The sequence below is a fragment of the Oculina patagonica genome, chromosome 13, assembly GCF_052425735.1.
Source record: "Oculina patagonica isolate OP01 chromosome 13, crgOcupat, whole genome shotgun sequence".
NCBI lineage: Eukaryota > Metazoa > Cnidaria > Anthozoa > Scleractinia > Oculinidae > Oculina > Oculina patagonica.
Genome location: NC_135770.1, coordinates 23,932,375 through 23,954,667, shown reverse-complemented (window position 1 = coordinate 23,954,667; position 22,293 = coordinate 23,932,375). Strand labels below are relative to the sequence as shown.

At 39.1% G+C, this 22,293-nt stretch overlaps 2 protein-coding genes across 2 annotated transcripts; one reads left to right on the top strand and one right to left on the bottom strand.

Annotated features, from left to right (window-relative positions):
* Window positions 1–8: 8 nt before the first annotated feature.
* On the bottom strand, window positions 9–13,144 carry LOC144636333 (actin-related protein 10-like). The gene is made up of 13 exons (XM_078495519.1): window positions 12,973–13,144; window positions 11,293–11,365; window positions 10,619–10,713; window positions 9,279–9,387; window positions 7,424–7,531; window positions 6,831–6,898; window positions 5,183–5,259; window positions 4,378–4,413; window positions 3,876–4,002; window positions 3,693–3,774; window positions 3,499–3,575; window positions 3,128–3,252; window positions 9–1,711 (listed from the first exon to the last, which is right to left on the bottom strand). Exons 1-13 carry the CDS (start codon window positions 13,047–13,049, stop codon window positions 1,368–1,370), a joined length of 1,398 nt encoding a protein of 465 aa, XP_078351645.1. The 5' UTR covers window positions 13,050–13,144; the 3' UTR covers window positions 9–1,367.
* Window positions 13,145–13,302: 158 nt separating this feature from the next.
* LOC144636434 (ribokinase-like) lies at window positions 13,303–22,258 on the top strand. Its single transcript, XM_078495646.1, has 8 exons — window positions 13,303–13,404; window positions 13,491–13,623; window positions 15,855–15,918; window positions 16,525–16,587; window positions 17,474–17,638; window positions 18,318–18,409; window positions 18,940–19,128; window positions 20,925–22,258. The coding sequence occupies exons 1-8, from the start codon at window positions 13,340–13,342 to the stop codon at window positions 21,132–21,134; spliced, it is 981 nt and encodes a 326-aa protein (XP_078351772.1). The 5' UTR covers window positions 13,303–13,339; the 3' UTR covers window positions 21,135–22,258.
* The last annotated feature ends 35 nt before the right edge of the window (window positions 22,259–22,293 follow it).

Genomic DNA, 22,293 nt, shown 5'->3' with positions numbered 1-22,293 from the left:
GAAAGAACTTTCTGAAGCAATCTTTTATTTCCCATGGAGGTTTGATTTATCACATGTTCCAAACTAAACTTGGACTGCCAGACTACAACCTGACTTCTCCAATATTCTTAGGTTTCTGGCATAGTCTAAAGACCAACCATTCCTGCATTGTGCTTATTGCTATAGAAACCACAACAACTGACACTTCACATGGAACAGTTCAATAAATATCCTATAAGTTCCTCTTGGAATCTTTCTGTTTTATATGTTTCCCTCTTAACTACCGACAGCAGTTCTCATAATTACCCAGGGATGTAGACTTTCTGAAAGTCCTTTTCAACATTACTTTTCCAATTTTGGTTTTATTAACTTGTATCAATACAGTCTACCAGGGGTGGGAAGGGTACTCTAACTGAATGCACACATCCTGTCGTAAAATTCTGTTTATAGATAATTATCAAGTCAAACAACAATGAGCAACAATTGGATGAAAGTGGAAGAGAATGAAGGAAATGTGACAAGGGCCACAAGAAAAATTTATTTAACTCTTTACCACTCTTGTGGGCATGTTTGCAGTCCCTCTCCTTCTTTTCCTCTCTTCCAGGTTTGAGTAACCAGGTGATATCTCCCCACTCTTGGTTTTTCCCCTGTCAGTTGAACCTGTGAGATTTCACCCCAACATTTCCATACTGAAACAACACCTAGCAGTGATCTGTGTCGTCTCAGATCGTTTGTTACTTGACTGTGGAATTCAGAATCAAGCAAGAAACAAGCCAAGACATCAAACAGGTCACTTAAGAGCTGCACCTTTCTAGTTTTTTTTATTTGAGGGGGTGGGGTGCCTCCAGTTTCTGTGTGGCCATTTTGTCATCTAGTGGTCTTTTGCCTTTCATGTTTTAAAAGTTCCAAAATTGGGTGTACCTCCTTTATCACTGGTGGAAGTTACCATATTTTCTCGATTTAACGCCGGGTACCAAATAAATGCCGGGTCTCCAAGGTGGAGTTAAAAAAGGTCCCTACGGTATTTATTTAAGGTATGATAAGTTGTAGCTATATTAACCAGATACATTTCTTTCAAAAACAATGAATTAAAACCGTTGCTTAATGAAAACCAGGCTTGAAAAACTGCAGGAGTCAAATAAACGCCGGGTCCACCAGGTCAAGTTTGTAATAAATGCCAGGGGCGTCTAATCGAGAAAATACGGTATAACAGTTTTAGTCAGTTTAAAGAACTTATCCAGGGTGAACAAAATTACACTCCTGGCTGGTCAGTGGTACCACACCCATCTCTCCTCACCCCTCCCCTGATGCTTGACAAAGTTCATTTTGACTTAAACCTGTCCTTATTAATTTAATGTAATATACACGTATGCAAGTCTGGAATAGAGTTATTCCTTTTGGCTTTCTTTGTCATTTTCTTTTATACTCTGAGAAGCGCCAGAAGTGGATGATGCCCCAGCTCTTTGAAGTAAACTTGATCCCAAACTGCGTGGACTGCCTCCACTTAGAAGTCGGCTTGACAATGAGCTGCTTATGCTGCTAAGGGTGCTAGTAATGCCACTTGTCTGACGACGAGACAGCACAGGTCTTTCAAGTGGCGCATCTAAAATAGGGATGTTGTCAACAGCTTGCACTTCACAGGATGCCCAGTCTGGGATCTTGTTATCTTGCAAATATCTCTCTTTAGTTACAGAGCGGTCTGCCAGCACTTCTAGAGCACCAAATATTGCACCTGCACATGGGAATGAAGATTGTGGTATTTAAAAGGAGAAAGAAATAGATTTCATATTTTTAGCATGAAGTGACATGGAATTTATTTACTCCCCCTGGATGGAATGCTTGTCCACGTCAACCCCCCCTTTCTTAATCTGGCATCTTACCAACCATTAAGCCACTGCACCTCTCACCTAACAGGAATATGCATATAAATCCCTCTCCCCTCCTTCACCAGTCATTCTGTTCAAATCTATCTCTGATGCGAGAGTCTGTTTAGATAGGAGGTGTTTAGATATGAACAGGCTAGAGTCATCTTTTGTGGCATACTCTCACAGTGCCCCTGCTTTGAACTAAGAGTATCAGAAGTCACCCGACTACTATCCTTTCAGAAGTCACCCGACTACTATCCTTTCAGAAGTCACCCGACTACCATCCTTTCAGAAGTCACCCGACTACTATCCTTTCAGAAGTCACCCGACTACTATCCTTTCAGAAGTCACCCGACTACTATCCTTTCAGAAGTCACCCTACTACTATCCTTTCAGAAGTCACCCGACTACTATCCTTTCAGAAGTCACCCGACTACTATCCTTTCAGAAGTCACCCGACTACTATCCTTTCAGAAGTCACCCGACTACCATCCTTTCAGAAGTCACCCGACTACTATCTCAGAAGTCACCCGACTACTATCCTTTCAGAAGTCACCCGACTACTATCCTTTCAGAAGTCACCCGACTACTATCCTTTCAGAAGTCACCCGACTACTATCCTTTCAGAAGTCACCCGACTACTATCCTTTCAGAAGTCACCCGACTACTATCCTTTCAGAAGTCACCCGACTACCATCCTTTCAGAAGTCACCCGACTACCATCCTTTCAGAAGTCACCCGACTACTATCCTTTCAGAAGTCACCCGACTACTATCCTTTCAGAAGTCACCCGACTACTATCCTTTCAGAAGTCACCCGACTACTATCCTTTCAGAAGTCACCCGACTACTATCCTTTCAGAAGTCACCCGACTACTATCTTTTCGAGAGGGAAGTAGCAAATTATACTCCAAGTCACTTCATGCTACCAGGGCCATAGATAGACTTTTGACTGAGACAAGGCAAAAGTTGTGAGTGTCTAAGGCACGAGCAGAGAGCGGGGTATGGAAAGAATATTTCGAAATCTAGAAGATCTGAGACATGATTTTTATCATTTTTCGAGAGGTATTTCTTCACAAAAATCAATCAGCTACAATTGGGAATTATTTTCCGTCCTGAACGTATTGTTTTATTTAATTTGGGTTTAAATCAGGCAAGTGCCTCTTGCTGGTTACGGCCATGGCTGCAGAAGCCATCAGTTAAAGGCCACTGGGCCGGCGTAGACTTTCTTTACCTATACTAAATTACACATTTCCAGAAAATAACACACATTAAAAGACATACCTCCAAGCCATGAGGTACAGTTTGGACTGACTGGTGTCTGATGCATTTTGATGGTTTTTATAAACAAGTTTTCCTTGTACCGTGGTGACTGGAGCAGACAATAAATTTCTTGTAAAAGACGATGCCTAGTAAACAAAAAATAAAAAAAACTGTCAAGTTATCACACAGAATTAAAACCCCCATCCCACCTCATTCCCTTAATAGCATAAATTCCTAGATATATCATGACACATAATTTTCTCAAAATGGATTATCACACTTCATTAATTTATAGTGCCATTTGTATTTTACTTGCCCTGCAGGCTTGCTAAAAACGGCGAGACAAACATGAAATACAACTAACAAAGTTTTTCATACAAACTAGAACTTACTTGAACCCTGGTGTCATTACAGTTCCCCCAATAAGAACTATGTTTTCTGCTAAAGGTTTCCTTGTGTCAATAGGACACTACAAACATAAGTTGACAAAGAAAATAAATTATTACAACCAAATTGTAATAATTGTAAAAATTAATTTAAAATAAATACTTAATAAAATTGGCTAAGCCATGTAATACATGTATACCTTAAGTATGGAATCCAGTACACATGTTGCAATGGATTTTTCTTCCTCGTCGCCATCAAACAGAATGTCAAATGTCTGTTCTCTGAAAGACAAGACAAAACAATATTTACCTTCCTTTGGCTGCACATTTTTTTAGGATTCACACCTGTCCTGTCTTTTCTGTTATATTCAGCATTATTTTACCTGATTTGACCTTCAATTCTGAGAACTCTTCCACCGTCCAGTGGATAATCAACCTTTGGCACCTGTGATGCTGGGCGTGGTTCTCCTTCTGGGCCACTGAACTTTGGTGCCACAAAGCAAGTGCGCACTACAGAGCAACCATAAGAAAATAACAGTTGTAAGAAGCTGAAATGTTAATGGCTGTTGGGGTTTTAAATAGTCCTGATTCATCACCAAGCCTCAGAACTAAATTTTAAAATAAATGATTGCCAATAATTATTTTTAACTTCTTCCCATGTTGAACCTACATGAATATCAGAAACCTGAGGTACATGATAATTATGGCAACAAGGAAAATTTTAAATTATCATATTTGGCCCTAAACAACTCATTTGTTCAGTAAGTAAAGCCTTTATTTTATCAGGGTAACTCCATCAGCTTTGTAAAGGGACACATTATAATTTATGCTTATAATAATTTATTATGTAGTCATTAAATTAAAGAAGTGACTTGATACTTTTACCTTTTATGTCCTCCAAAGTTTCTGTTCCAACAGAATCTGAAAAAATTTTAATATGAAGACACTGACTCAAGCACAAAGTTACAACGCCTCTCAAAAATATGACAACTCTGAAGTTAAAAACCCAACTAACGACCAAGCCAGCATCACCGCTCGACCCCTCCCCCCTCCCACTTCCACTTGTTGTCTCGGTAGTCGTGCGCGCGTTACCCCAACAAAACCTCCAGCTACACAGGCTACCCCCCCCCCCCTGCAAGAATAACACATGTGCAATAATTATTATTTGAACTTTTTAATTTTTATCCAGAACTGTTTGTTCTTGTTAGTTTTCACATTACTTTGCCTTTCAATAAGCGGTTCAAAAGAAATATCACTTCTGTCAGTTGTGTTTGGTAGATTTTGATCCATTTTGTTTGTTTCTGTTTTTCGAGGTTCGTTGGCTGTCGCCATAAATACGATTGACACTTTTACGCATTTTAAACTACAGAGTTCACGTGATAGACAAGACTTTGAGAAAATCAGTTTTGTTCAAAATCAGTGGGATATTGCTATTATTATTATTATTGGTATTATGGTAACACCTGTCGGCAATAATGAACAAGGTGTATGACAAAAATCAAAGGCTACCTTCTGAACATATTTTTATTCTAAAGCCCAACCTCAAAGCTAAAAATTAATATTCTTTGAGGCTTGTTATTCAAGTGATACTAACATCAAGAGTGTATAAAGCTTGAAATATGAACACAAAATGGTTTCAATTACTGTCTTTTAGATAAAATACAATGAAGGTTCACCAGTGAGTACTCACTCATAACAGAAGACAAAGGTTTTATTCCAGTTTCTATTTGTACAAGACTTCTTTCCATCAGTTGGTGTTCTAGGTGCCTAGAATAGAATAACAAAACAATGAAAAACTGAACAAAATGTTGTAAAGAATAACCTTCAATCTCCTGACCAACAACTTGGCCCTTTAAAAAATTAGCACCCTCCTCGACAAGTAAGAACCACCCCTAAAAAAAAAGTCAAGTCAAAAACTTGATTTCAATTCAGATATTTTTAGCAAGTATTTCAGAAAAAATTAATAAGAAAATAAAAGAGTATGAAGAAAATGGACAAAAAGCTATTTACAGTGGTGGCAGTTCTAATATAATCAGAAAAATAATTTCATATCCTTGTCGACAAGTAAGTTAAGGTGGCTGACAGCGGTTTTCAGGCCTTACACTATGATGGGTCAGTACTACAATACGTTATCAATTGCTATGACACAAATGAAGAAAAGCGAAAAGCGAAAAGCCTAAAGTGGTAGGGCACTTTCTAACCCAAAAACATGCTCATGCCCGAGCAAAAATGTCATAAAAGGCACTGCTAGTAAAAAGAAAGGCATGCCTCAATGTTGCAAGTGGCGTTTTGAGTAGGTTGGAGCTTAATTAGCTCGTAACCGACCAGAAAATGTCAAAAACATCCAATCTCCAGGTGTCAATGGGTTAAACTTACCAAAAATTGTCATGGTCTACTAGCTTGGGAAGTGAAGGTGGGGGCTTAATAGACAGGGGGCTTATTTAAAAAATAAACTTCAAGAGGTGGCTTAAAAGACGGGGGGGGGGGGGGGGGCATAACAAAGCTTTTAGGTCCGGGTTGCACTTGAGACAAACATTTGAAATGTTGCAGGATGTTGAGGACAATGTTTGTCTCGGAACTTGTCCGAGACAATTTGAATTGTTGTATTTAGGGTCGCGCTTGGACACACGTACACAAAACTACCCGTCACTTGATACTGTGTTAATTTCGCAGCAAAAATAATATTCAAAAGGGAGAGACAAACCGGTCGCATTGAATCAAATCAATGCAAATTTTTGTTTCTACCTTCTTAATGCGAGTGTTCGTAACGATGTCGAAGCTCATATAAAAGAAAGCGTGCCGCCGTATAAAGCGGAAAATTATGAGCAAATTGCTGTGCATCATAATTTGGACTATGGCAACATGCAGAACAGTTGCTCTGGCTTATACCGATCTTTTCTTTCATTTGGATTATCTTACAAGGGCTCTTTTCCAAAATAACGGAAATATTCGGTCAAAGACTGCTTGAATTCGTATTCATGACTAGACAGTAAAATGTGTTGTTTGTTGTTCGTAAAAAGTCCTGCGTTGAGGCAGGACGACAGCTTCTTTGAAGATTTGTCTCTGTGGACAAGTTTTTGTCCGCGTAGGGACAAGTAGGTCGCACTTGGCGTGGTCAACTGATGACAGGAATCTGACAATTGTTTTGGTTATCAAAATAAACTTGTCCCGATTTTGTCCTAAGTGCGACCCGGGCCTTATAGTATATAAGCATCCCCTCTCCACAACATATGGCTAGCCCCTTCCTCCCCCACAAAAAAAAAAAAGGTCAAGGGGAAAAGTTAAGCTGGTCGCTTTTTGAGCCATTCTAATGAAGAAAGATCTAAAAGTTATCTTACTTGTGAATGGCTTGTGATCCAAGTGGGATTGTTTCAACAGCTTTGAGAATAGCAGTCCCTTCATAGATGTGATGCCAGAAGCAACAAAGGGTCAAGAAAATATAGAACGTCTAAAACATTGCATACAGTCATGTGCAAACTCTGTAAATCTTTGCAGCAGCGATTTTTACTTTTACATTCAAATGATTTAATTTCTTACAAAATTCAGTAACTGCATCTTTCAGTAACATTAAGTCAACTCTTGAATCACTGGATGACTTTTCTGATGACGGCAATAATCTTAGTGGACCTCTTAGGAAACAGAAGTTCACTTTGTCTTTAATGGGTTCAAAACGTCACATCTATTGGTTGTGTTTGGTTTTGACCCATTCTGTTTGTTTCCCCTTTTCAAAGGTTCCTTGATTGTTGTCATGTTATTTGATTGACAGCAGTGAGGCACTTGAGGTGCAAATGAATAGTCTGTACAAAACCCTGTTTTCAAAATCTATATGATGATAACTCTTACCCATAAAAAGGTCTGTAGTTGACAATTATTATTAAGAACTTTTTATATTTAAAATTTATAGTTTTTTAAGTTATAAATTAAAGGATATTGGTAAGACAACTGCCTCTGTGAAGCCACAGTCCAGGACGAGCCCTGAAGGTACTCCAAGGGTAAAAAGTGCTAATAGGTGATGGGGTGCAAATAACACTGATGGAACCTATTTAAAACAGAACAAAGTAATGGTTGACAGTGAGAGGTTTGTTGGTCTAATGACCAGTGCATTGAATTCAGCAACCAAAGGATCATACATCTTTTTTTTTTTCATCAACTTCCATCCTTTTGGTCTCTAAATTACCATAATTTTTGGATAAACAATATGTCCACACTATGTGCAAGTGTTGGGCAAATTGCTTTCACATTTGACACCACTACAGTAAGATGGATTGGCAAATAAATGAACATGTTCACTTAAAACTGGTAACTCAAAACAGAAAGTAACTTACAATCTCTTAAGTAATCCGAAAGTAGTGATAGAAAAACGCTTCAAAATCCAATTGTAGCACAACTAAAATAAAGCACGCATTCTGATTGGTTTATTTACGCATCTACTATTTGCCCATGGGTGCAGACTGACATATGCCTTCAACCTGAGCGCGCGCTGATCTGATGCGACCTGGCACAAGAAAGTGCCACTACTTCAAGAAGTTTACATGTGTTCTCGATTTTCCTGTGAATATGAAAAAGCTAAACATGTATAAGATAAACCATTTCTCCATAATGCTGAAAGACTTTGAGGTATAATGCAAGTTTGAAATAATTCAAAAGTTTGTTTTTTCTTTGAGGTTTTGGTCAGCGTTTACGCGAGCACTACACGCAATTGCTTAAATAAGTGCACACACTTTTACCTCGAAGAAATGTAATAAATTGCCTAAAAGTGATGTTATAAAACAAATGGTAAACGTCACAGTGTGCACTATTGAGTTACAGATGCACTTGGGAGGTTTGCTAAGCACTCGAGCAGCTAGAGTCACCGGCTATTGCCTCGGGTGACTCTTAAGCTTCTTTCGCGCTTAGCAACCTCCCCCGTGCATCTGTAACTAAATTGTGCACACTGTGACGTTTACCATTTGTTAAAAGTAGCCAAGGTCATTACTTTTCAAACTTTACCCCATTACAGGGCTGCAAATAATTTTTTTCACTTGAAAGGACATACGTCCTAATAAGACACCATCTTGGTCGGACAAAACAATATTTTGGTTGGACAAAACCAAAAACAAAAGGTTGAATTTTGTTTATTGTTGCCGTAAAATGACTTTTTATCAAAAAAATGTCCGGACATCATGTCCGACCACACTTGGGATTTCGTCAGACATGAGCAAATGTTGGTTGGCCAATGTCAGAGGACCGACTGTTATATACCTGCCAACTCTCACGCCTTGGGCGTGAGTCTCACGCCTGCGAGTTGAAAACTTCGATCTCACGCCAACTCACGCCTACGAACCAATCTCTCACGCCTAGTTGAAAAATGTGAGTTATTACAACCACAAACGAAACACTTTCCAATAAAATGTAAACTCAAACCAATGTGAGAAAAGAAAACTCCATGTAAAATGAATAAATGGCGATACTTTCCCTGAAATCGCAGAGCTTTGACAAAAAATAGCATTGGGAACGAGGTCATGTTTAGCAAAACATGTCCACGTACTGGGATCGGGATATGTTCGGAACGTCTTCGGAATACTTCGGACGTCTTTGGAAAACTTCGAATATTGTCATATCGTCTTCAGAAATCCTGGCACTCTCGGGATAAAATTCTCACGCCTTTGACCCAGAAAATGTTGGCAGGTATACAGTGTTATTTGAAGCCCTGGCATTAACTCCACCAATGGGATACAGGTACAAAAAGTCAAAAAGTCTACATTTCTTTGATAGTAGAAGTATAATAATTATGTCATTACAGGTACCTCAAAGTGCTTGAAAAGAACTTTGGCAATGGTATTCCTCCAAAGAGTAGAACAAAGGACTGACTCACAGATAACCACTCGTCTGTCACGTGGGTTAACAAGAAGGTACCTGATATGGGCAACAGTACAGTCAGGGCTCGAGACTAACGGTAGCCAACTAGCCAAAGGCTAGTTAAGTAAAAATGCAGTTTTGGCTTGTAGCTTTTGGCCTTTCACTAGCCAAAATGGCTAGGGAAAAAATCAGGCATTAGTGGCAAGAAACCGCACTTATTAAAATCGTCTCTCAGAGAATAATTATAACTAACAAGTAAACTGTTGACATTATAGAATGTGAAGCTTTAAACAAAATTTTAGTTGACAAAAACGCATGTACATCTACAATTTTTATAGTGAAGAACAAAGCCCAATTTTTAAGGGAAAAAAACGTAAAGATTTAAGGAACATTTTACGGCTAAAGGTTTAAACATTATCGGACATTGTTTTAACCCCCCCCCCCCCCTAAAAAAGAACTATGCTTAAAATTGTGGCTAGTAGAAAATACGTTTTGGCTAGTGAAATCAAAGCTGTCACTAGCCACTTGGCTAGTTAGCCAAAAAGTTAGTCTCGAGCCCTGACAGTCAACAATTTGATTAAAACCTTCAGCTACAGTGTATCCTGTGCTACCTCAATTTTGAATAAAAAAATAGGCAACTTATGGTGTTCTTCACAATTGCTTTACAGCTGTATAAACAACAACACTGTCACATTTCAAATCTTACAACAACCTTATAATAAATCCCTCATGACTTTTCCCTGACCTTGGTAACAATTTTATAATTTCCTTGACGTCTCAAGTTTTCTCTGGCCTCATGACAACCTGTGGTAACCCTAACAGTCCCTACAAATTGTCTGTAGATACCAACATGGTTCACATATGACTTTATTTATTTATTTTTATTAATATTTCTGTCTACATCTGAGCATTCAAATCCTTTACTTTAATCCCCAGGATGATTAGATTTGATTCAATTAAACTGATTAGAGCGGTTTTCACTTGAGTGTCGAAAGTTAATTGCGTTTGCTTTGGTTTTGCATTGCTACGCTTAGTGATTGGCTTAAAAATCTCGCGCCACTTTCTCAGCCAATCATAACTAAAACCAAAACCAATCGTGACTCGCTCACGCACGTTTTCCCGCGCTTCATGCCGGCTACATGTATTTGCTTAGAGTTTTGATTGGTTCACTGGATTGTCTGTGTCCTTTGTGATTGGCCAGAGTAATTACTTTGGTTTTGGTTTTACGACACTCAATTGAAAACTGCTCTAATAGATTTTTTCAATACACAAATTTCTTTTAACTTACCGAAAGTACACTTGGTGAAGAAAGTCTCGAAGGGTGGCATACAACTCATCAGGCCTTCTGTCCTGTTCATCAGTGATAACATTCACTGTTTCTGTCTGAATAAGGATAATAGCAAACCATGTACAAAATTAAAATGTTGCATTTTTGAAGCCACAAAAAAAAATCAAAATTATACAACCAGCTGGTATTCCCTGCTAGCAGAGGCATCATTTCCTCTGTTTTTGCTGATCTGACAGAATGGGGAAAAGAGACCTTTGCCCTCCCCAGGGTCGAAAATACCAGTAGCTTTAATCCACGGTCATGGACGGCTCTTTTCAAAATGCATGCTCCTTGCATTGTTTGCTAACGCAACTTGAGCTCATGCATGTCTTAACATTAATAATATTCCGCTGTCATTTATTGAGCCCAAATTTTCTTAGAACATCTCATGATGGTTTGGTTGCTAAGTAAGCAATGATGGCGCATGCTCAATAACAGTTTTTTTTTATTCAGGGCAGAGGTCTCTTTTCTCCAGTTTCCTCAGCTCAGCGAATACAAAGGAAAAGAGTCCTCTGATAGCATGGAAAGCTTATACAGCACTTCAGGCATTAGCAACATTGTTTCCATACAAATCAGATTACTTTAATTTATATCTTGTATTATTCTTTTTTAATAATTTTTTATTCTCATGGTACCTCTCCATTTACTGTGTGTGTAATGACACTGCGAATGATGTGACGAGGACTTGTCTCTGAAGCAAAACCACATCTGAAAGATGCATAATGCATTAAAAATAATTTAGTATATACCACACAAGTGAATAGTGCTTTGGTGTGCGCTTATTGGTTAACTCTGAGGTGATTAGCAAAGGTTCTATTCCCCTCTGAGCAGCTAAAGAGAAACAAAGTGTCTTCGCGTCACTTTATGCACTGAAAGTGATGTTTTGGTCCACTAGTTATTCAACTTGTGTGGTATATACTATTCACCTCAGTGTCGGTAAATGTGGTGGATATTTACCTTGCCGCTTTGTGGCTCCGTAAATATCCACCACTATTCATCTCCACTTCGGTGAATAATTGTTAAATAATAATTAACTGATTATGTAGAAATTAATAGGGCACAAAAAACGTTGTTTATAGTGGTTGTCCACTTTGCTAGTTTTATGGGCTAGCCACTTAATAACAGGAAAAAATATTTATAATAAACATAAAATAGTTCAAAATTCCAACTGACAGGAAGCACACTGGATGGCTATGTACAAAGCATAGTCAGAATTTTCCATTTCTGTGGGTGCATGATGGTAAGAGAAACAAATTTATCAGATTCATACAATGGCCATAAATTAAATGCAAGGACATAAAAGATAAGTTAAAACACAGGCACGAGAAATACAGGTTTTTTTTTTAGCCTTCAACGTACTCTATGGACAGGGTATTACTTATTGCGGGCCCAAGAGAGGCCCGCAATCCTAATCTTGACAGTGACCAGCGGATTGCGTATTACGCGTGCGCGCCACGTTTATAAAGACCAGCTGCAAAGCGGGAGTTGAAAATTTTGTTCTTCCACTAAGAACAATCAGAATGCGAAAAATGTGTCAATCACAACAAATTGTCGAAACACCGGAAGTTGAAAATCTGTTCTTCAAGAGCAATGTGTCAATCTCAACAGTGTGTCACATAAGATCAAGGCTTCTACCACATGGAAGATTGAAAACATTACGTTTTGCAGGCATTGTTTCGGCGTTGGTTTTGAGACGATTTACTGTGATTGCATTACAGATAAACCATGGCAAAATGAATGATTCCAACAACGATTGATCTCGAAAAATCCCTTACAACACTGACAACATAGCGAGTTCACCGACCGAGGAAAATCGCGTCTCAATTACACCGCATGTTCGATAAAATTATGCATTCCTTGCGTGACGCGCTACTCGGAATAACTGTCTCTTGTCCAGTGATTTTATCGACACCGTCTGAGAAATTTTCGCGACCTGTTGGAATTATTGCGGTGAATTGAGGTGACTTAAGTTATTTGTTCTTCCACCATGAACGGCTACAATGCAAAAGGATCCGAAATTGTGTCGTTCAATTAGGAACTTGATAATTTTTTTCTCCACAAAGAACGATTAGAATGCGAAGAAATGCGAAGTGTAAATCACAAAAGTTTCTCTAATGAGATCGACGCTTCTGTCACATGGAAGGTGAAGGTGACAGTGAAGGATCTTTAAGTGCATCTAGGCCCGCACTTTCTAACCTGTGGTTACCACTAGTATAAGTGTATAAAGCGTTTTGGTTTATATAAGGTAAGGTGTCTGATATTTTCATGACACCAAACTACAAACACAATGTAGCGTCATGAAAAACGCTTCTTACTTTGTATAGGCCGCTCCAATGTCGATAATAACAGCGTGCTTCTCTCCCCCAAGTCCAATAACGTCAAACAAAGGCATTATGCCTCTGTCATTTCACAGGAAAGTTCAAAATCACAACTCTTCACCACAGAAAGCTCCTACCCTTCCAGCCCTCCCTTGGCTAGTACTTTGTGTAAGACTTCGCTATTTCTGAAAATGAAAACGAGGGCGTCTAAACGACCGCAAACATAAAATCAGCGGTTTCATACATGTTTTCTTTCCGGTTTCCCCAGGCTTCCTCGGCAGGCCCGACTGCTCGACTTCCGGTTGCGACTCCCCTTCTTTCCCAACTTCCCCGCTTCCACCGTCCAGACCCGCTTTCCATCAAAATGGCGGGAGAGGCAGAAAATTACGATGTTGTGGTTGTTGGTTCTTGCATGACAGACCTTGTGAGGTTGGCTTAGCAACATCGTCAACTTCCTTCGTCATATCCACACAAAGTTGTCTTATTTAACTGTTTTTATTTTGCCCCATTTGCAGCTTCGTTCCGCGGCTACCCAAAGCGGGCGAAACCATTCATGGCGACAAATTCTTGATGGGCTTCGGTGGAAAAGGAGCAAATCAGTGCGTCATGGCCGCTCGACTAGGAGCTAAGACGGCGATGGTTGCTAAAGTGAGTACAACTGCATACAAACGGAATTTAGATGGTGATATTTTTCTTTCAAGCAGAATTTGATAAACACGCAAACATGCTTTTATACACAGTTTAAATTTTGCCGGCAAGCTGCCTTCGCTTGCACATGTGTTTGGCTTCTTCTGGCCGTAGTTCACAATTTTACGCTTTGACTTGCACTATTTCGCATGCTGTTTAGATGCAAATGCAATAATATGGTTTCTTTGAGCGTCGGAAATTGTACAGTACATTTTCCTATTCAATGGGCATTTGTATGTGTGTTGCGTACACCGTCTTAATTATAAAGAAAAGATCTCACTTCGATGATGTTGGCTAGCTTGACTTCTTGCTAATGCAGATCGAGTTAAGGTATATGACTTCTTGTTCCTTTTGGGGTTTTATGTTACTAAAATATTAAACGTGGCAATGAGCTTCAAGAAATAAAATGGTGTTATACAAAGTAATAGAGAATCTAGTTTACAGTACGGGGCAATACCGGAGATGTGTAAATTGCAATCACTCATTTAATTTTCGATTCCACGTCAAATGGAATACTGTATTTGCGAAATGGTACATTAAATAAAAGCTTAATGGCGAGAAACCGCAATTACACTGTAAATATTCTTACAGTATAATTTGTTTATTACGTACAACAGACTATGTACGGTACTTCAATTTTAATTACACAACTTCTAGCGAATTCATGCGAAAATCGATTAATTCTTTACATGACCGTCTATGGATTGTTTTGTTTAAAATTTTCCCGTGCTGCATAAAGAAACACTCAGTATTCAACTAGAAAATAATCGATGCCTTTTCGTTTGGCAAAAGTCATTAATCTTCTGTTCATCACCGATGTAAAATGTAATTATTTTATTGGACAATGTCAGTTCCTAAATCTCTTTTAATGGGCTTATACAATTTCATGTTATTGAAATGCAAATTTCTTTAACTCCAGCCGAGTTGCTGCTTGCCAGACAGACACAGGAACGATGAAATATTGCTTGCTGTTTTCATAAAACCCTTCCTTTTTGGGATGTTAGCATTTAGTGTTTGTCTGGCTGATTGAGTGGCAGTATAATTGACAGAGGAATCATTAAGAATGTTTTTCTAGTATGGGGCAGACACACAGATGGTTTGACAGCGCAAGAGTTATTTTCACTGCTTAACAAAATAAAAGACAAATATTTGGAGTTTTTAAGAATAAGTCTGTGTTGAGTATTTGTCTTGCTTGCTTGGAGGGAATACGTCTGTTTTCATCTTCTTTGGAAATGTTTGATTCTCAAAGTGGGTCGTGAACCTAGAATTTGTTTACAAAACTGCTCTTATTGACTGTTCTGAGAGCCGTAATTCAATACTGTGTTGATATGCCTTAATTAGGTTGAGCATGGCATGACCTCTGTATTAGTGGCATGTTTGACATTTATTTAAATCATTTGCCAATAAAAACTTTAACAAAATGTGACAAAAAAGTGACATTAAAACTGTACCTGTGTAGTCAGAATCAATGTTAGAGGAGATCCCTCCATTCAAACCTTTGCTATTATTATATTTGCATCTAAAGATATTTACCTCAAGCTATAAATAAAGCTTTTTTCACTTTGGTAAGTGGAGAGCACATTCAGTCTGTTTTAATGTTTATATTCTGTTTAACAAAACAAAGTATATTATCATTTGCGTCATTAGTTTTCTTCCTTTTGATTGGTTAAGAGACCTAACAAAATCAATTAAGGGTGGAAAGGGAATAAAATTTTGAGCTTTTCCTTTGGTCAAATTGTGGTAAATATGTTCCTTAGTTTTCAGTTTGCCTCCAGTAGTAGCTTACAACAACAACAACAACAACAACAACAACCTTTAATGTACTCTTGCACTTACACGAAAAGATTAATACAGGGTGGAAATTAATCTGTAAAGTCTTAAAGCACTGCTTATCTTAACTCTGCTGAAACCAACCAAGCCACCAATGCTTGCAAACAGGCTTTACCTTTTGTATGCATCATTTTATAATAAATAGTTACTTTTTTACATGCCATGTTTTGCTACAAATAATATTCTGATGCGCTATACTAACAGTACAATGGCTACAGAGTGCTTCCACAGTCTATGGGTCTATGGGTCTGGGCTTCTTCTATACTTGAGAGAATGAAGAATGAAGTGTAGTTTTTTTGCTTGTGTGTTGTTTTTGTGATTTAATTTTTAAGCCTGGCTGACTATAATATTAATGTTTCTAGGTTGGTGACGATTCTTTTGGACAACGGTACCTTGAAAATTTTAAACAAAATGGTGTCAACACAGGTATTACAGTATTGTGAAAAGGCAAGCCTCGTCTCTCCCCCCCGCCCCCCCTGGTGTCCCGGTGTGTCCCGCCCCCGTCTTCTCTCCTCGCCCTTCCTTTTTCCTCGTGCCGTCATGGCTGTTCGCGCGAATTGTCACGTCTCAGCGGCGGCTTGTTTCCTCAGACTCCTCCTCCAGCCTCCCTCTGTGGGGGGTCCGTGGGGTGGTCCTGGGGTCATCCGGGGTGCTGCGCGGCCACTCGCGCGGGACAGACCAGTGGGAAACATTGTGGTCACAGCTCGTGCGCTCTCTGGGGAAGTCGTCGGTGCACGGTCGCTCTCTGTGTTCCCGGCCAGAACGATGAGGGGAGTCACAACATATGCGCTAGCTGCTCCGGCGGTTCGCGGCGACACCGCACTCCGCTGCGCGTCGACGGCGAGTCGCGCGGTTTCGGATCCTCGCCGAGCGATCGGATTCGTGCACTTTTCACAATACTGTATATAGAAAACATAATTTGTCACCCCAATAAGTTTAATTTTCCTTGATTTTGAAGAAGAGTTGCATTGCTGAGTATTACATTTCTCACATGACCTCTGCATGCTGACCTTTCACTGTTGACCTTTGCAGATCATGTGAGTATCACCACAGAGGCTGCCACAGGAGTTGCTCCAATTTCAGTAAATTCAAATGGTAAATGGTAACTGTACAACAGTGTGAATCATTAATAAAAGCTAGTAAGAATAAATCTGTTTGATTCCCTGATGCATGATCCATGTGCCGCTTTGATTGGGTATGGTTTTGAAGCAGTTGTGTCTGGTCAAGAGAAGGGTATCATTGCCGGGAAACTGATCAGTGGTATGACAAATTAAGTCCAGAATGAGAATAGAAATTCGGAAGAGAAATAGTCTTTCCTTTAGAAACGTAACTAAAATCATCGCAGCATTATTGTTGATAGATTATTTCCATTAAAATCCGCCGCCTGGTTGCTCAGTTGGTAGAGCGCCGGCGCTGTGCGGGGGCGGGGTTCGCCCCCCGGACCCACCTGGGGTGTGCTCCTTTCGTTCCTCTGGTGCTGTCCTCGGGACGCCGTGGTCCCGTCTCCTGTCTGTTGGGGCGGCCCACACACTTTTCGCAGGTGGGCACGGCTCCCGGTGGTGGTCTGGCCTTTCTGTGTGTCGTGGTGCGCATTTGACACATGTGCGCTATATACATATCATATATCATTATTTAAAACACTGATAGTGAAACAGTTCTAAAAAATGCAAGTCTGTGATAGGTTAGGGATTTTTTGGTGTCTAGTCTTGTATAGGGTTGCAGAATCAGCTGAACATAGTCTGGTACCGGTATATACTGTAGTAAGGGTTTCAACGTCCCAGTGCCACACAACCACCGAAAAAATATACAGTGTCCCCCTCCCCCTGGGATCTATATAGGTTTGATTTCCACTTTTGTCATAATTGTTCTTTCCTGAGAGGAAGGGCACTTCTTCCGTCTCAATCTGTCAATAGTGTAAAAATTCCCAATTATAAACTATTTGATAGCTGCTGGTTTACAACTGAATTTATTTTGTTTACAGGAGAGAATTCTATTGTCATTGTGAGTGGGGCTAATGATATTCTATCTGATGAAGATATTAAAAGTGCAAAGTCTGTGATAACATCTGCATCAGTTTGTGTTTGTCAACTGGAAATAAATCCTGAAGTAACACATTACACTCTATCTGTTGCAAAGAAGGCTGGAGGTTAGTGTCACAGGGAATCTTGCAATATTTTACCAGTGTGTGTTGCCAGTTCAACTACTTGAACAAGTGAACTCGTCCACTTGGAACAAAATTGAATAAGCTGTGAACAGTCTCTGGCTGGAATATGGGCTGAGAAGGAATTCGCTGCGAGAAAAGTGGCCGGGGCTTCCCCCTTTCTTTTCTTTCCACTTTCTCTTTGCCCCATCCTTGACTAGATAGTCTGTTCACTGGCTATAAATAATTTGACCAATTGAAATGTGAGTCAGGGAGCAAAGGATAGCAAACTTTTTCATATACAAATCAACAGGCTTTTTGCCAGGTGTGAGTCCAGGAGTCCTATAGATGACCACTTTTCAGAGAAAATTAATATGAAGCACTGTATACAGGGTTTTGTTTTTAGCAAATTTGGAAATCTTTAGATACCGTCCTTTGCACTCATAACTGCAGAGCAACACCTTGCATGCTCCTCAGGCAGTCCCAAAGTCAGGCCTTATAAGAATTTTGGACTCCCACTTATTAAATCCTGGCTAATAGCCTGCAAACTGATAACTTTGAAGCATCAAAGTTAGGTAGAAATCAGGGTTGTAAGCACTAAGCAATTTGTCATAAAATTGTTATGCTTTTACCTGGTTCTTTGCAATCTAATTGAGGCTCTCTCTCGATTTTCTTTTCTCTGCAGTACAAACGATATTCAATCCTGCTCCAGCTTTGTCGTGGTTGGATTATTTTTATTATAGACTCAGTGATGTATTTTGTGCCAATGAAAGTGAGGTAAGAACACAAGGAATGGTATTTCTGATAATAATTAATTCTGTTGGCCATCTGACTATTCTCGAAATTTCAATATGTTAGCAGTGACAAAATAATGGAATAATAATGACATCAAAAACAACTACCGTATTTGTCGCATGGGTGACCAATTACCGCACATCAATCATGTGCACTTAGATCAGGGTTCCTTCTTGTTGTTTTCCTATACTGTTTGTGAAAGTGATTAATATACCTATTGTTATTATAATTACGATATACTGATTAGTATCTGGACCTTGCTGCATATGCTTCCGATTGTGAAATTACTTGCTCAAAGCTCCCTGAATTGCACTCCCCCTTTTCCAATTACAAAATACTAATCATAAGTCAAGAAGGTTTTAATATTACCAGCTGCGAGTATTTAGCCCAGTTAAAAATGTTGGTGGATTTGTTTGGGACCAGGATAAAGTGTCTGTTTACGTGATGTGTCAGCGTACTTGGGGAAATATATGTATATACTTAAAGTAACGCTTTCATTGATTGTGTTTCAGGCTGAACTTTTAACAGGTTTATCAGTAAAAACAATAGAAGATGCCGAGAAAGCTGTAATCATGATATTGGAGAGAGGAGCTGGTAGAGCTGTGATCACTCTTGGTGGAAAAGGCTCTGTTGTTGGGACTCAGGAAAACCGCATGCCAAAACACATTCCAGTCACGCCTGCCGAACCAGTCGATACAACGGTAACTTATTACACTTATAATGTAGCTTGTATACTTATTTTAATTAGTGACTTAATTGTCTTGTGCTTCAAACAATGTGGAAATAATTTAGCTAGTTTGGAAATTGAGGGTTTCATGAAGGTTGTTTTCTTGAGGCAGTGTGGCCGAGTGGTTAGAGCGTCGGACTTGTAATCCGGAGGTCGCGGGTTCAAGTCCCGTTCTGACCACTTGCTGGTGTTGTTCTCGGTAGTCCCGAGTTCAACTCCTCGGCTGCGTTTGTAAATAGCCAACTGGTCTGCCTCCCGCCAGTTGGGATTTTTAACCATGATTGTTATGTTTATTTACAATATTTATTTCACATTGGCCCCGGGGGATATTATTATTTTTTTTTATTATTATTATTATTATTATTATTATTATTATTTTTTTTTTGTTTGTTTGGGTGTGGAGGGAGGGGGCCGCCCCCCCAAACAAAAAAAAAAAAAAAAAAAAAAAAAAAAAAAAAAAAAAATTACAAAAAAAAAAACACCCCCCACGGAGGAAAAAAATTTTAACCCCCCTCCCGACCGATTTCCCAGATCGCTAGACTCCTCCTCCCGCCTGAATTTCCAAGCTCAAGGACCCCCCCCTCCCGCCCGGATTTCCAATTTTTTTAAAGGCCCTAACTGGACACAACAAGCAATAGAAAAGACACAAAATTTCTTCTAAAAGATCCCTGTTTATTATAATTTTCGAAACTGGGCTAATATTGCGAATTTTGTGGGTCAAATTTCAACATTTCAAATCAGATTATTTTACGATCGCGCATGTGTTTGAGTGATCTCCAGTACACTCTCCTCGAAAATGCCACTTGCTTTTTACGACATACAACAAACATACAAGATAAGAAATATGTAAGTCTTAAAAATTATGTAAAATAATGTAAGGAAAAACACAGTGAAAAATTAGTCCTTAATGTGCTAATAAAGAAAAACTATAATTTCAGTTGTCGTGACAAGGCGGCCTAAATTGGCGTGTGTTTACAAGATTGATTTCTCGCTGTTAGGACTGTTAGTGTGACATTTACTTGAGCTTATCAATAAAACCTTTTGAACTACGAAATTTTAAATTTTCCTTTTGTTCTGTTGGGCGCTGGACTCCTCCTTTCTTTCAAAGAATACAAGTTCATGCCGGCGTATTAAATGTCCACGTTCTGGCATCCATAAACTTGTTAACATATCGATCGTAAGGCATGATTAATTAAGTGACCCCCGAGGAATAATTTTTAGGTTCAGATCACCCCTCTCGCCCTGATTCCCCGAGCCATTAACCCCCCCCCCCCCACCTCCCCGCGAGAATTTCCAGTTTGCCATCCTTGGGGGAGGTGTGTATTTTTTCTGGAATAACCCATTCCTATCTTACACCACGAGGAACAATATTCACATCTTTAAGACATTGGTCAAATTGTTGGTACATTTGACTCTGGAGCGTGAAATCAGGGCCCAAGCCTGGCTGCTGGCATTGTAGTCTATTTTTGGTTAAAGATTCTTGGTTGAATCTCAAATCTCCGCTCATCTTCAGTGTAAGAACCTGTGAAACTCACCAGTAATTTAACAAGAACCTCAAAACAATATAGAGCAGGAAAACAATTGCTTCAAAACAAAGAAAAATTTCTTAGGTTCTTACACCGAGGTAAACCCAAAATCTCTCTTGAGTTGGGGGCAAAGAAAGTAGCCGCAAAGAAACATCCAAAGGTTGTACATAATAAAACACGTTGTATAACTAATGTAATGAGGTGTTTGGTTGCAAATGAATATTTCTGTTATTGTTATTATTAGGGTGCTGGAGATGCATTTATTGGAGCTTTAGCATTTTACATGGCAAAATTCAAGGATCTTCCCTTTGAAGAGATTGTTAGGAGATCTGGTGAAATTGCCCGAGCAACTGTGCTTGCTACAGGAACCCAGTCAAGCTATCCTAAAAGAAAAGAACTGTCTCCATCTCTCTTTAGCACTAATGTTCCAAGAAACAGATTATCGTCAACGTGAACTTCAATAGTAAAATAATCATAAAGAACAATATTATTATTTTTAATAATAATTGATTATTATTAATATTATGAATATTTACTCCAAAAACAAATGTCGTGGAGTTGATCAATAATGTTCACAGTAGCTTTTAAGGAGTGTTATCAGTTAAAAGCCAAAAAAATTGTATAAAATTGGTTGTTCTTGACAAACTTTTGTGGTTTTGTAGGTGTATGCAATCTTTTTTCGGAGATACAGCCTCTCGTCACTGCAGAGGCCTCCTTATTTTTCGTACAGGCTGGAAAATGGGGTGCCCATCCTCCCCAACTGAAGAAGCCTCTGCGGAGGAGAGAGGGAGACAGCCAAACCTGTCCTTGTGGACACCTTATTAATTGTCCCAGAGACCAAATTCTTACTTAACAGCTGCTTCTATTATGTGCATGGCAGCCATTGTTCGACATAACATCTTTTGACAGTTTACACTGTCAAACTGGCAAATAATAATTATTAATTTGAATTCCTGAAAACGTCTTTGATAACCATAGACAATCCCAACAATGATGGTCACTGATAGGGAATATTTTGGTCCAAAATCTATGTTTTGTTAAAGTACTCCAAAAAATATCCATACACCCCACAGGATTTTATGGTTTGAACTCCCACTGCATTAAAATTCCAGTTTAGCTTCATACTTTTCTTTAAAAGTTTTGGCCTTTAAGACTCCCCCTCCCCCCCCCCTTCTAATTGGAATTTTAATACATCATCTGTGGGGTGGGTATGGATACTTCCTGGAAATACATTTTCTCCTTTTCCGGCTACTAATAACAAAAACTACTGGATTGAAATGAATAGGCCATTTCAGAGTTACCCTTTGCCTCTGTTTCAAACAAATCTACATGGAGAACCATTGAAATGAAAATGAGTTTGATTTGCATGAAAATGGACCTGTAGGTGAAAACTCATTTTCATATGAATGGTTTTGCACTTGGACTCATTTTGAAACAGAGGCAAAGGGTAACTTGGAAATGGCCCATTGTGCAAAAAGATTTAAGTGTTGGGGAGGAAGTATTTTTGTAGCTTAGCTATTTTCAATTGGTCAGTTGAGTCTTACTCCCTCAGAATAATAAAGTTGGAGATGGAATTAATGTTGTGTGTCACGGTCCTTTCTTTAAAATCCTTT

Coding starts and splice junctions, on each gene's coding strand:
- LOC144636333 (XM_078495519.1), bottom strand. CDS start 13,049: ATGCCTTTGTTTGACGTTATTGGACTTGGGGGAGAGAAGCACGCTGTT. Junction 7,532..9,278: donor TTCTTTTCAAGCACTTTGAG/GTACCTGTAATG, acceptor TGTTTTAAATAG/GTTCCATCAGTGTTATTTGC. Junction 1,712..3,127: donor CTGTACCTCATGGCTTGGAG/GTATGTCTTTTA, acceptor TCCCATGTGCAG/GTGCAATATTTGGTGCTCTA.
- LOC144636434 (XM_078495646.1), top strand. CDS start 13,340: ATGGCGGGAGAGGCAGAAAATTACGATGTTGTGGTTGTTGGTTCTTGC. Junction 13,405..13,490: donor TGCATGACAGACCTTGTGAG/GTTGGCTTAGCA, acceptor CCCCATTTGCAG/CTTCGTTCCGCGGCTACCCA. Junction 17,639..18,317: donor TGTTGCAAAGAAGGCTGGAG/GTTAGTGTCACA, acceptor TTTTCTCTGCAG/TACAAACGATATTCAATCCT.